Source organism: Molossus molossus, unplaced genomic scaffold (genome assembly GCF_014108415.1).
Source record: "Molossus molossus isolate mMolMol1 unplaced genomic scaffold, mMolMol1.p scaffold_m16_p_20, whole genome shotgun sequence".
NCBI lineage: Eukaryota > Metazoa > Chordata > Mammalia > Chiroptera > Molossidae > Molossus > Molossus molossus.
Window position 1 is genome coordinate 50,813,257 of NW_023425356.1, and position 12,986 is coordinate 50,826,242.

The 12,986-nt window shown below is 36.3% G+C and overlaps 1 protein-coding gene across 3 annotated transcripts in view; it reads left to right on the plus strand.

The window, feature by feature from the left end:
* Positions 1-12,986, plus strand: part of KIFAP3 (kinesin associated protein 3) — a 108,168-nt gene that overhangs the window by 46,030 nt on the left and 49,152 nt on the right. For all 3 annotated transcript variants that reach the window (XM_036272709.1, XM_036272708.1, XM_036272710.1), the window contains exons 12-16: positions 5,521-5,629; positions 6,794-6,906; positions 7,772-7,937; positions 8,677-8,802; positions 10,614-10,712. In XM_036272709.1, the coding sequence (XP_036128602.1) occupies positions 5,521-5,629; positions 6,794-6,906; positions 7,772-7,937; positions 8,677-8,802; positions 10,614-10,712 (613 nt within the window). The remainder of the gene's footprint in view (positions 1-5,520; positions 5,630-6,793; positions 6,907-7,771; positions 7,938-8,676; positions 8,803-10,613; positions 10,713-12,986) is intronic.

Genomic DNA, 12,986 nt, shown 5'->3' on the forward strand with positions numbered 1-12,986 from the left:
GGCTGGGCTGATTTTTATTATATTATTTTCTATAAAATGGTTTTCTAAAATAGAGAAAGGAAAATTGCAGGATATATACTATACAATAAAAGTAACACTTTAAAAAACATTTTAGAAGAATATGAATAATAGGTCATACTTACTAAAAGTAATTGCTTTCAAGACTCCTAAAGGCAATTTCTTGTTAGCCTAATGTAAGTTATTAAAATTTTGTATTACTTGAAAAATAATAAGTAGTAAAAAGTAGACCACAATTTCTCTTTTTATTAATTGATCATCCTTCTGTTCATCCCAAATCAGTAGACAGTTCTAAAATTGAATTTCGTGTTACATAATTTTAGCACTTTATCTACATGCAATTAAAAACTGATAAACTCTCACGGATAACTCCTCAGCCTTTTATGTCAGGAGATAAGCTAACCATGCGTGTTTATAGGAAATAGACATCCTTTAAAGAGTATACAGCCTATTTTATCTAACAAGGCAAGGCTTCTCACAGAGATAACGCATGTCAGACCATAGCCAATGTGAAGTGTAATCAAGCTTTTTGTCAAACAAGTTTTCAATAAGAGAGTAGCCGTGTCAGAGGGAGATTACAGGTGATTTACTGCAGTCTCACCCACATGTTCCCGGGGCTCTGCTTTGCAGTTTCAAAGGGTTCCCTTTAGTCCAGCTGGTGTCAGAACCTCATTGACTACAGGATATGAATTGGAAAGCAGCCAAAGAAGAGTAGTAGTCTCACCTAGGTTGGCTGTTTCTTTATCCAGATTAGAGTTTTTTAAAAAAGAGAGGAATGTAAACTAAAAAGGAAAGGAAAACGTATTTTGTTGACGCTTGGATTTGGAGTTACCCTTCTCTCTTGGAATGTATAATCTCAGACATAAAATATAAAACCTTATTTTAAATAAAGAATCAGAAATAGAAGCCTGTTTAGGTTACCTTTGAGACATTATTATCTACTAGTTGACAACTTTATGTGTAGGAAATTCTCTCGTACCTTTTTAGAACAATATTCATGCATGTTTTCTTGCCAGATAATTTTCTAACATCAAACATTTCTGCAATGAGGTTTTCAGAACATTTATGATGTATATTTTATGAGTAGACTCTTCTAAAATTCATGTAGTGTTCACCATTTTTTCTCTTTCTTTTTAAAAATTCAACCTTTATAGGAATAGGTGAGGTTATATTATCAAATTATGTCATAAATACCCTGAAGCTTTTTAGTATGAGGTCATATTATGAAAAACCAAAAGATACTCTAGAATATATTTGTTCCTAAAGTGCTATCCAGCCTATAACTTGTATTTTATAGGGCTCAATTTTGACATATTTAGGGAAAAGCTGACATAGTTTGATTGACACCCAGTTTCAGGTTCATTGTAAAATAAAAGAATTATGGAAAGCAAACATGGAATGAAATTGAAATTTCCAAGCTTTCTTCAGGAATTAAAAGATAGTCCCTTCAGAGGTATTGGCTTTTTGAAGTAATGTTTATAACACCAGTAAAGCATTAAGCTCATTTGTGACGAGAGACTAACCTATTTATTAAATAAAGCTATATCTGAGGTTCGGAATATTTTTGAGTTAATGTAATAATACTCTGTTCACTTTGAGATTATGCACATTAGTTTCTGTTTAGTAAAGACCATCAAGTATTGCAAACAAATTTTTCAAATGAGAAGGCTAAACTCGCTTGCAGTATGATCATATTCTTCATTACATTATAGATTATGTCAGGGAGCTTTCCTGAATTGTAAAACACTACACAAAAGTAAGATACTGTTAGTAAAACGGCAGATCTTTTTCCCATTATTGTGGACCCATTCATAGTCCAATTTAAATACTGCTCTTTTTATATGTGTTTTATAGGTTAAACCTATAATTAAATTAGAGTTCACTTTTGAAAATTATTTAACATTCAGAGTAGGTGATTATATATTCAATGTGCCCTATAATCTCTCCCAATATTATGTTGTTTTGCTTCTTTTGTACCTTATTGCCTCTAATTATCCAATATATTCTAATTTTTTCCCTATTATGTCAGTATTCTGAAAAATTTTGGGGCCAGGGCAAGTCTTTCTTTACTTGTGATCTTAATGGTCTCAGTGGGTGAATTGTTTTAGGTAAGCATACTTGGGGATAACCAGGAGTTAATAGTTGTATTCTAATAATAGTTAAAAGTACACATTAACAGTTCATTGTTATTTAGACCTCTAAGATGCATGTTTTGTTTAAATAGGTGCAAATGCCATCCAGATGCTTATAAAAGTATTTATTGGTAATAGAGTGGCCAATCAAAGTACATGTTTAGGTAATGATGTCATGGTGTTATTTAATATTTCACCCTAGAACAGTGTGCAGGGATCTCCGTAGTGATCCACATGTTTCCACCACAGTTGTCCTGTTTGGCCCCTCTTTGATCTACATGCTTCTTTTTAGCCGAACGCTGGTGAACGTCCCTTCTGACAGCCCCTTGGCTCCTGCCTGCCATTATCTGCTGAGGTTCAGAAACCAGAGCATCACTTCAAACAGCAGAGTTAGGGAGTAGCAGTCAGAGAGATTCCTGAGGCATGCAGAGTTCTGCCGTAATCATTCAAAGATGTTTGGGCAGGGGTTGGGGGTGGTAGAGGTGTATGTGAATACAGAGAGCTGTGGGGGTTGGCCTCTGGTCACTGGTAAATAAGTAAAGGCAGGTGCCAGAGAGTCTAGACACAGTGATTTCAGTCGTGGGTCTTTGGTATCTGATACTCAATATGGGACTTGTCTGATTGAGCACTGTTGCCTCTTCATTGCACAGGCTGAAGCCCTTTTAGTGCCTTCCTGTTAAATTAGTAAAAGATGACAATGGATGTAGTTAAAGCAGAACAAATCTAGTTTTAATATTTCCTAGTTGTCAGCAATTACATTTACTTCTGAAGTGCCATGGGTAGCAATCAAATTACAGCCGTCACATTCATTGCACATGGAGTTTGAGCTAAACTATTATTTTAAAATGTGAATGCTTTAATTAAAATTGAAGTGTTTCTCTTTCTTATTATGAAAAACTAATTCTGTATCATGAAACATTTAATTCACATGTAGTCCTAATTTCTTTTGATTTGGGTGGGGTGGGTGGGGGTTGTATAAGATTTCAAATCAGACATTATTTTTTTTTTTAAATCTAGCTCCTGATTATTTCACCACAGGATGTTACATGGTTACAAAAAATAAAAACCTGCAGTTTCTAAACATATCATTTGTAACCTCATTTTTAAGGGCAGTTTTCATACAACAAGGTTAATTTCAAGTAAATAGCAACAGATAGTTTGCCTTCTTAAAGCTTTGCTTTGCTATAACATATTTTTGTTATTACAAAAAGCTTCTTGTATCAGTAAAAGTTTGGAAGAAATCTGTGGTAGGTTTTTAATGAGTATGACAAACATACTAATTACATTAGAGGATTGTTACCTACTTTTTATTGATTTATAATTTAATTTTAATTGGTAGTTAATTTATAGATAGGTAGCAAAATCTGTTAAAAGTATATCCAACAAATTTAGATAATTTTTGCCATAGAATTTTTTAGCCTGTAACATTAAAAGTTAATGATTCTTTACTCAAAGATTCCATTGGTAACAACATTTGTGGTTAAAGAGCTGACCTGACCTCTGGGAAAAGACTTGATACATGCCAACCTGAGATAGTACTTTGTAACTTTCAGCATATAGCAAACTTTATATATATATATATAGTTTTGTTAGAATTATACTTAAGCCCTGGCCAGTTTGGCTCAGCAGTTAGAGTGTAGGCGCACGGACCAGTGAGTCACAGTTTCAGTTTCGGTCAAGGGCACGTACCTCGGTTTGGTCCCCAGCCCTGGTCAAGGTCAGTCATGTGGGAAGCAGCCAGTCGATGTATCCCTCTCACATCAATGTTTCTCTCTCTCTCTCGTTCTCTCAAGATAAATAGAAAAAAAAAATGTCATCAGGTGAGGATTTAAATAAATAAATAAATAAAGTAGAATTATATTTAAGTGTTTTATTTTTAGAGCAATCATAAGTGTTTTTGTGAATTTTGTTTTGGTTTCCAGTTGTTCATTGCTAGCAAATAGAAACACAATGATTTTTGTGTGTTTACTATGTATTCTTCTTGAAACTTAGATGTTATCTGAAACTAACTTAGAGATTAACCAAAACAGTATTTAATAAAATAGAGTCTAACCAGTCAAGAGATAGTTATTATTCACTTAATTTATATAAGGTGCTATGCGATTCAGGAAGGCATGTTGATCTAAAAAAGAAGATCATAATAGACTAGCTTCTCAAAACCACAGCACCAAGTTTGTTCATTTCTCCTTTGTGATGGCTTCTCTCTCTTATGACAAATCTAGATTACTGCTAAATAGCATAGGTGGTAGCCTGCCTTTTCCTTCCTGCTTTTCTGTCTGCTGCTTCTCTGACCCTTTTTCTTCCTCTTAACCTTACATAGAATTCTTTTCTTATTTTATACCCATGCCCAAATAGTTGTGTCCAGCCTACACCTTCAGCTACTAACCATGTGAGAATTCCTAAAATTATGCCTCCAGTCCAAACATTTCTTCTAAACTTGGGCTTGCATCTGTTACTTTTACTGAATAGCTATACCAGACTCTTAAGTAGACCGCTTAACTCAGCATATCTAAAACCAGAATCACTGCCTTCCCTTTAAAGTTCTCTCCCACTCTGGTTTCTTTTTTGGTAAATGTTGGCACCACCATCCATGTTGGTGCAGAAACCCGGAGTCATCTTTGACCGTTCCTCTCCGACGTCTCCAACACAGTTATTCAATCCCATTTCAGTTCTTTCTTCTAAATTTATCTCTAGCCATTCTTTGCCTGTCTTCACTACTCTACCTAGTCCTGGAGGCTCTCATCTACCTGGATGTTCCCTCTCCCCTCCTGGCTGGTTTTCTTAGGTTTTTCTTACCCTGTTTCAGTGTTTTCTACACTGGCCAGATCTTTTTGAAACCCGGATCTTATCCTATCAGTTTCCTTATTTAGAAGCTTTTAATGGCTTCCCATTATCTTTAGGATGAAGCCCTAAATCCTTAACATGTACTTCAAGAACCTGCCTGATCCGGCTTTTACCATCTTATCTCTCAACACTGTTCCCCTCACTTCAGCCATGCTTTTCTCGTAGTTCCTCAGTGCACCGCGTTCTTTGCTGCCTTGTCAGTTTTGCCAAGGTATTTTTTGCTCAGAATGCTCTACTTCTGCACCACTTTAAATTCCTTAAATGCATGGGCTTTATTTACTATTTCTTTTGTATTCTGCACTTTATTTGGAAGTTTCTATTTAATGCTCCATGTCTCATTGTTCATTAACCATTTATTCATGTAGTTATTCAACAAGTGAGAGTGTACCACTGCATTGTGTTGAAAATGTAACTGTGTTATATTATTTTCAACATGCAATCTAAAGTAACACGTTGTGATAAAATACTGATTCTGTTTTTTTGTATGTGTCTTTTTGAGTAAAATATTCCCTGTGCTTCTTGCTAGTTAATGAAGATGCTCTTTGAATGTTCAGATGAGCGAATTGACTTGGAGCTGATTTCTTTCTGCATTAATCTTGCTGCTAACAAAAGGAATGTACAGCTTATCTGTGAAGGTTAGTGCCTCTGAGCTGCATAGATAACCTCTATCATATGGCAATTGGCATAGGATGGAAAATAGATAATAAGAAAGTAAAATTATAGCTATAATCCTAAAATGTCATATAGACTCAGAATATTCTTATATCAGGAGTAGAAACACTTACCCTTCAGTAACATTTTATAAACCAAGGTCAGTTGCCCTTAAATGAAATTTTATTTTTAAAATACTTTCTAGATGAAACAAAACTTTTAGTTTACAAAGTATCCATTACAATTTAAGATAGTACAATACAAATGTGTTAGGTATTTGTTTATATAGTATCTTTGCAAAATTGCTTGTCATGCATTATATTTCAGATTCTTCTTGATAGATTTTTTCTTATCTGAAAAGTATACGTTTGTTACAAAAAACAAATGAGCAAACAAGAAAAAAATTAAGCCTGTACTCTCACTATTTAGAGGTAATTGTGGATAAAATTTTCGTGTACTGCTTCTACATATTTTTTAATTAAAATGGGGTTCTTCTCTCTATGTATGGCGATACTTTTTAAATTAATAATATATTGAATATCATCATTCCATGTGATTAAATACTTTTATTAAACATAATTGCCAGTAGCTGCAAAATAATGCTTTGAAGGGTTTTCCACAGTGTAATCTGCTGATTTTGATGTTTAGTTTGTTGCCACGTCTGTGTGATGCAGTGATTTTCTTTTCTCTGAGGTTTTCCACATTTTCATTTTTATATTCTTGGGCTGAATTCTTAGAAGTACAGTTTTTCTGGGTCAATGAGCATGTCCATTTTTAAAATTTGTGACACACATTCCATAAACAAAAGAGCACATACTGTGTGATTTCATTTATATTTATGTAAAATTCTATAAAAGGCAAAACTAACCTATGTTTAATAAGAAAGAGAAGGAAAAGAGGAAGAGGGGGAAAAGAAGAAAAGTGATTGTATTTGGGGACTAGGATTGGCTGGGCACAGAACTCTGAATGGAAATATTCTGTACGTTATAAGTGTGAATTATCACAATGAATCTATTGGACACTTAGAATTTATGTACTTTACTGCATGTAAATGGAATTATTTTATTTGTTTTGCTAACTATGAACAATAAGTGATTAAACTTAAATGAACCTTATTTTTACTGGGGACTCTGGTTTTTCTGTACCAGGAAATGGGCTAAAGATGCTCATGAAGAGGGCTCTGAAGTTCAAGGATCCACTGCTGATGAAAATGATTAGGAACATTTCCCAGCATGATGGACCAACTAAAAATTTATTTATTGTAAGTATAGTTTTTGGCCTATTGTGTATTGAAATGGCCTGAGAATTGAAGCTTTAAAATGGGACATTTGGCCTTGTCCAGTTTGGCTCAGCGGTTGTGCAGCGATTCTCAACCTGTGGGTCGCAACCCCTCTGGGGGTTGAGCGACCCTTTCACAGGGGTCGCCTAAGACCATCGGAAAACAAAATTACAATTTTGAAGTAGCAACGAAAATAATTTTATGGTTGGGGGTCACCACAACATGAGGAACTGTATTAAAGGGTCGCGGCATTAGGAAGGTTGAGAACCACTGGGTTAGAGTGTCGGCCGGCAGACCAGAGAGACAGACCTAGTCAGTTCCCGCTAAGGGCACGTACCTCGGCTTCGGTTCATCCCCAGCCCCGGTTGGGTTGTGTGGGTGGCAACCAGTCAGTGTGTCTCTCTCACATCCATGTCTCTCTCTCTCTCTCTCTCTCTCTCTTCCTCCCTCCCCTCCCCCTCTATCTGAAGATAAATGCAAAAATGTCCTCTGGTGAGAATTAAAAAAAAAAGAGAATGGGACATTTGGAAATACAACTTTTACTGAGCTCTCATCAAATACCCAAGTTGGCTTTCTGTGAACTTCTTTGTAAGATTAACTCCTAGAAATATCAACCTAGGTTTCAATGTTGTTTTTGTTTTATGATCCCTACCCCAACCCTTCCATCCTCACTCGTTTTCTTGCCTTAAATCAGTTACCATAGGCTCCCTTAGTAATTCCGCTCAAAATGATTAAAACAAGGGAATCGCATTTGATACTAATTTTTCTTCCCCATGGGCTGAGTTATTAGAGGGGTTGTTCTGCAGAACGCATGTTTAAATTTGTATGAAAATTCTGTTTTCCTCAGGATTACGTTGGGGACCTTGCAGCCCAGATCTCTAATGAAGAAGAGGAGGAGTTTGTGATTGAGTGTTTGGGCACGCTCGCGAACCTGACCATTCCAGACCTGGACTGGGAACTGGTGCTGAAGGAGTACGAGCTGGCGCCGTACCTCAAGGACCAGCTACGACCAGGTCTGCGCTCAGCCGCCCCTTTTGTCCCAGCCTTAAGTTATTTCTTTGTGTTGTGGTTAACGCTCTAGAGCAGTATTTAGTGACCATTATTATGGTGACATTTTCTCCCTCACCTCTAGTTCTGGTTTCTTTCTCCCAAAAAGGTGGTCACTAGGCTCTTCTTGTGTATGTATTCCTTTTCCTAACAATTACTATTAGTTCCCCTTCCCCATTCTGCCTTCTTTCTTTTTTTTCTTTTTATTGATTTCAAAGAGAGAGGCAGGGAGAGAGAGAGAGAGACATCAATGAGAGAGAACATCGACTGGCTGCCTCCTGCACAACTCCCACTGGGGATCGAGCCCACAACCTGGGCATGTGCCCTGACCCGGAATTGAACCGACAGCCTCTTGGTGCGTGGGTCGATGCTCAGCCACTGAGCCACACTGGCCGGGCTCTTATTTTTTTTTAAATCCTGCCTTTTTAAAATCACCAAGTGCCATCCTCTTCTGCACATGCATGTACACACATATCCAAAGTGCTTTGGGGCATTCAAGTGAGTCTTCTGTTTAAATTATCATCTGTTTATATTTCCAAAGACTGATTTCTACCTCCCTGCACCACAAACTGTCATCAGTGAACATGGAAATTTAGAAAAAGACAGATATATAACTATGTTAAGGATTCATAAGAACTGGCTTAATAGTTTCAGTATCTTTTATTTTTTCTACACATGAAACTTTCTGTGATTTGACTTTATTAGGTGCTGCAGAAGATGACCTTGTTTTAGAAGTGGTGATAATGATTGGAACTGTGTCTATGGACGACTCTTGTGCTGCACTGCTGGCCAAGTCTGGGATAATCCCTGCACTCATTGAACTGCTGAATGGCGAGTTACAATTTATCTTTATTTGTTTTTATGCTAATACATTAACAGGTTATGAGTTTAAGTTTTTAAATATAAAATAGAATCTGGAATCATGAAATATCATTTATCTTGTTACATTAATGATTTTATAGCAACTTAAATTATATGGTTATGAAAAATGAATTAGATATAACTCTTCCTGGGATTAGTTCTCAACCTGTGGGTCACGACCCTTCACAGGGGTCGCCTAAGACCATCGGATGGTCTCAGGAACCGAGACCCCGCTCCTCTGTCTCGAGGCAGGTCCGCCGCCTGCAGATACGCCCACAGACGTGAGGAGCTGTGTTCAGGGTCGCAGCATTGGGAAGGCTGAGAAGCACTGAGCTAGAGTAATCTCGGAGTTAAGAACAGTGCTGTGTGGAGTTTTGCCTCAGTCTAGGGCACTCTCTTATGACCTTTCCTCTCTGAGCCCAAGGGGTCCTAGCAAATCCAGGCCTCTGACCAGGAGCCCTGCACGCACGGTCTGTCCCACCGCTCCCCTGCACCTTCCCCATTCCGGCCCGGCTCAGCCACACAGTCTGCGCGTGCGCGGTCTGGCCGCCTTAGGTTGTTCACATTCCTTCCAGCTATTATGTAGGGAAGTAAGAGACTTTCTAACTCAAAGAAAAAGAAAGAATATTGCTATTAAGAAATTCAGGACCAATTTTAGATACTGCCTTCCTCTCGTCAACCTTGAACAATGACTATTCCACCATTTCTTCGTCCTGTTGAATTTTGGATCTCCTATCTTGGGCAAAAGCTCTTTAACATTTTGATTTCTAATCAGGAAAGTTTATTTGGAAGTTAATTCTAAAAATCAAAATCCCCCCAGGCCCAGACATAGTCTTGTCTTCTCAACTGTCTTTGATGAAGAGAATGTTCTCAGTCCGTGCTGTCCATCACATGTGGCTATTGAGACTGAGAGCCTGAATTTTAATTTAATTTAATTAAACTTAAATGTAATTATCCACAGTGACTTATGGTTACAGGAACAGACAGTGGAGGCCTAGGTTGAGTCTTCCCCTTGTATTACTCTTAATGGGTTTATTGGTCTCCATATTGCACACAAAATTCATCCGAATCTAATATTTTTCTTTAAGGGCCACATTTTCTAGGACCTTGGGCTAGTTTTCTCAGGCTGCTATTAACTGAGTTCCACAGGCTGGGTGTCTTAAACTACAGAAATTCCTGGAGGCTGGGAAGTCCAGGATCAAGCTGTCAGTCTGCTTGGTTCCTGGCGAGGAAAACAGAACCGGAGTTGTGTAAAGAATTCTTATGATGGACAAGAAAAAGCACAAGTGGAGATGTGTTGCCATTTCACATTAGGGATATAAAGTTAATTTAATCAGTGTCTTCATAACTGGTGGCAAAATGCAGTGAAAACTATCAAGAAGCACTGTTACTATTCTCTCAAACCAGTCTTGTTCCTCAGTTCTTTCAACCTGGTCTTTTAGACAGATCATCTCAAGTAGTCTGGTTTAAACTCAGATATGATGTAATTTCTCTTTTTTTCAAAATCTTATTTTTTAAATCTTTGTACTCCAAAATAATTGTACCTATTTTGTTTAGAACCATATTTACTAAAACTTCTGAAAATATATTATTAAGAATTTCCTCACTGTCATCATCATGTAATTTAGAGAAACATCTCAGACATAAATGATATCTGCCACCCATATATTACAAATACTTTAAACTAAGTGTCTTTTATATCTCCTTGTCACTTTTAGTTGTTTTTAATTTTGTGTATACACATAGTATTCTTTTATTTAAAGTTTTCTGTTTCCTTTCAGCTCAACAAGAAGATGATGAATTTGTGTGCCAGATAATTTATGTCTTCTACCAGATGGTTTTCCACCAAGCCACAAGAGATGTCATAATTAAGGAAACACGTATCCTTTCAATGTTTACATAGATAATGACATTTCACATATTCAGAAAAGATGCATCTTTAGGTATTTTTTCTTGCAAATGTTCAAAAAATGTAGGAAATATCAAGCTTTCAAATACATTTTAGAGGGCAAGCTATTTTTCATGGAAGCTGTTGTCCCAAAAACAGTATATAGGTAGAATATTTTGGGGACGTTTCTATTAACTTGTCAGACTGTGATTTCTAAGAAACTTGGCAAATGTATCCACACTTCCTTTTCTGTTGACATGACTTCCCCATCAGAGGTCCCTAGGACTGCCCTTAGTTCTCGTTTAATCTTACCTGATTCACTCTGAGTGGGAAACACATCTATTTCCATGACTTCAGCTGCCAGCTATATGCAAAGTACTTAATATTTTCAGAACCTCTTTCTTGAGTTCCAGGTGAACTGCCACCTGAATGTCTTACATCTGCCAAAGGGGCACAGTGTGGTGTAGCCTAAGAAGCTACATAATCTCATAACCCTAAAGGTAACCTTTACTACTTACTAGCTGCAGACCCTTGATAAGCTACTTAACCTGCTTGAACATACAATCTTGCATCTATAAAATGGCCATAATATTATTAAATAGAAAGAAGACCTTCCTTATGGGATTGTTATAAGTACTAATGGATTTAAAGTGCTATATTGGTTCCCAGCACAGAGAAATGCTCAGTGGTAGTTTATCATTATTGCATCTAAAAGAGTTCTTGACATTGCCAACATCTTCACCTGAAAAATTGTCCATCTGCCCTCCCAGTCCCAGAGCTGAGAATTTTGTGCCTGCTCTCTCTTTTACCACACATAATTAATCATTTATTCTGCAAACAGTTATCTAGTGCTGACCATCTGACAATACTTGAAGTGTTAGATGTACTCAAGGAGTTTATAGACTTTTGGAGAGTTAGAGAATTAAATAAGAAATATAAAATTATAATCTAGTGTGATCAGTGTCATAAAAGGAATGTGCCAAGTACACAGAGAAGACATATAACCAAGTCTGGGGTGTCATGAAAGGATGGCAATGAAGTGGTATCTAAGCTGAATTTTTGTCTCTGCTTTTTTTTTTATTGTGGTGGTCTGCTTGTGGACCAGGAGAAAAAAAAAAAAAAAAAAAAAAAGTCTGCTTTGGAAATCCACTGCATAAAATTCTTCATTACCTATGTGAAAAATTCTAATTCTTTGGCTTAGCATACTCTTTATAACTTGACCTTAACCTAATTTTCCAAAGTTCCCCATTTAACCTTACTATATGTGAATTTCTCTTAGCACACCAAATTTCTCATCATTTATTAGACATGACCCACTTTGTCAAAACTTTCTGCCTTTTCAGGTCCCTTGTCAATCTCAAAAGTACTTCTCTCCTTTTCTTACCTGAAAGTCTCCAACTAGCAAAGATAAGGTTATGAGCCATCTTCTGAGTTAAGCCTTTCTAATCCTGTGCCTCCTTCCTTCCCAGGAGGAGTAAAAACTAGTTTGCCTTCTTTAATAATAATTTGACAAAATATGGACTTGTAGCTTGCCAGTTGGAAGGTATTTTTCCACTGTCTTCTGGCCTGAATGCTGCCAATGAGAAATCTGTAGTCTACTAATTATTGGTATCTGTCAGAAAGTCTGAGGACAACTTACTTTTCTTTCCATTATAAGTGAGTCAATCTTTCTTCCAGGAAGACCAAAGGAATGTTCCTGTTTCTTTAAAGCCAAGTAGTTTTATTAGAATTTGACTTGGTATTTGTCATCCTTGCTTCATTTTTTCCAAGTATGCAAATGTGCTCTTTTAGTATGTAGTTTTGTCTTTTTTTTTATTTCAGGAAAGTTTTCTTGAATTATAGTTTTTAGTATTTGTCCTGTTCTATTGCTTTGATTGTCTTCTTTGAGATTTATGTTATGTTGGATCTTCTTTGCCAATTTTTAATATCTGTTTCTAATTTTTATCTCTTCAAATTTTCTTTCTTTTTATCTTCTATTTCTCTTAAAGTTTCATCTATTATTTTTATTCTGTATTGTTATAAATTGTTTTTATATATCGTAAATGATTTTTACTTTTACTTTTAATTTTATTTCTATCCTGAATTATTTTATTTCTGAGTTTTCTAATTCTGACATACACTCTTTCATATACTGTTTTCTCTGATTCTTTTATCTCTTTTTGAGATATCAGGTTGCAGTTTCTATCTCTTATGTAAAAATGTCTTTTTTTCTCTCAAAATAACTGTATATGGAATTTGACTGCGATTCTGCTCTGTTGCTCTTTTA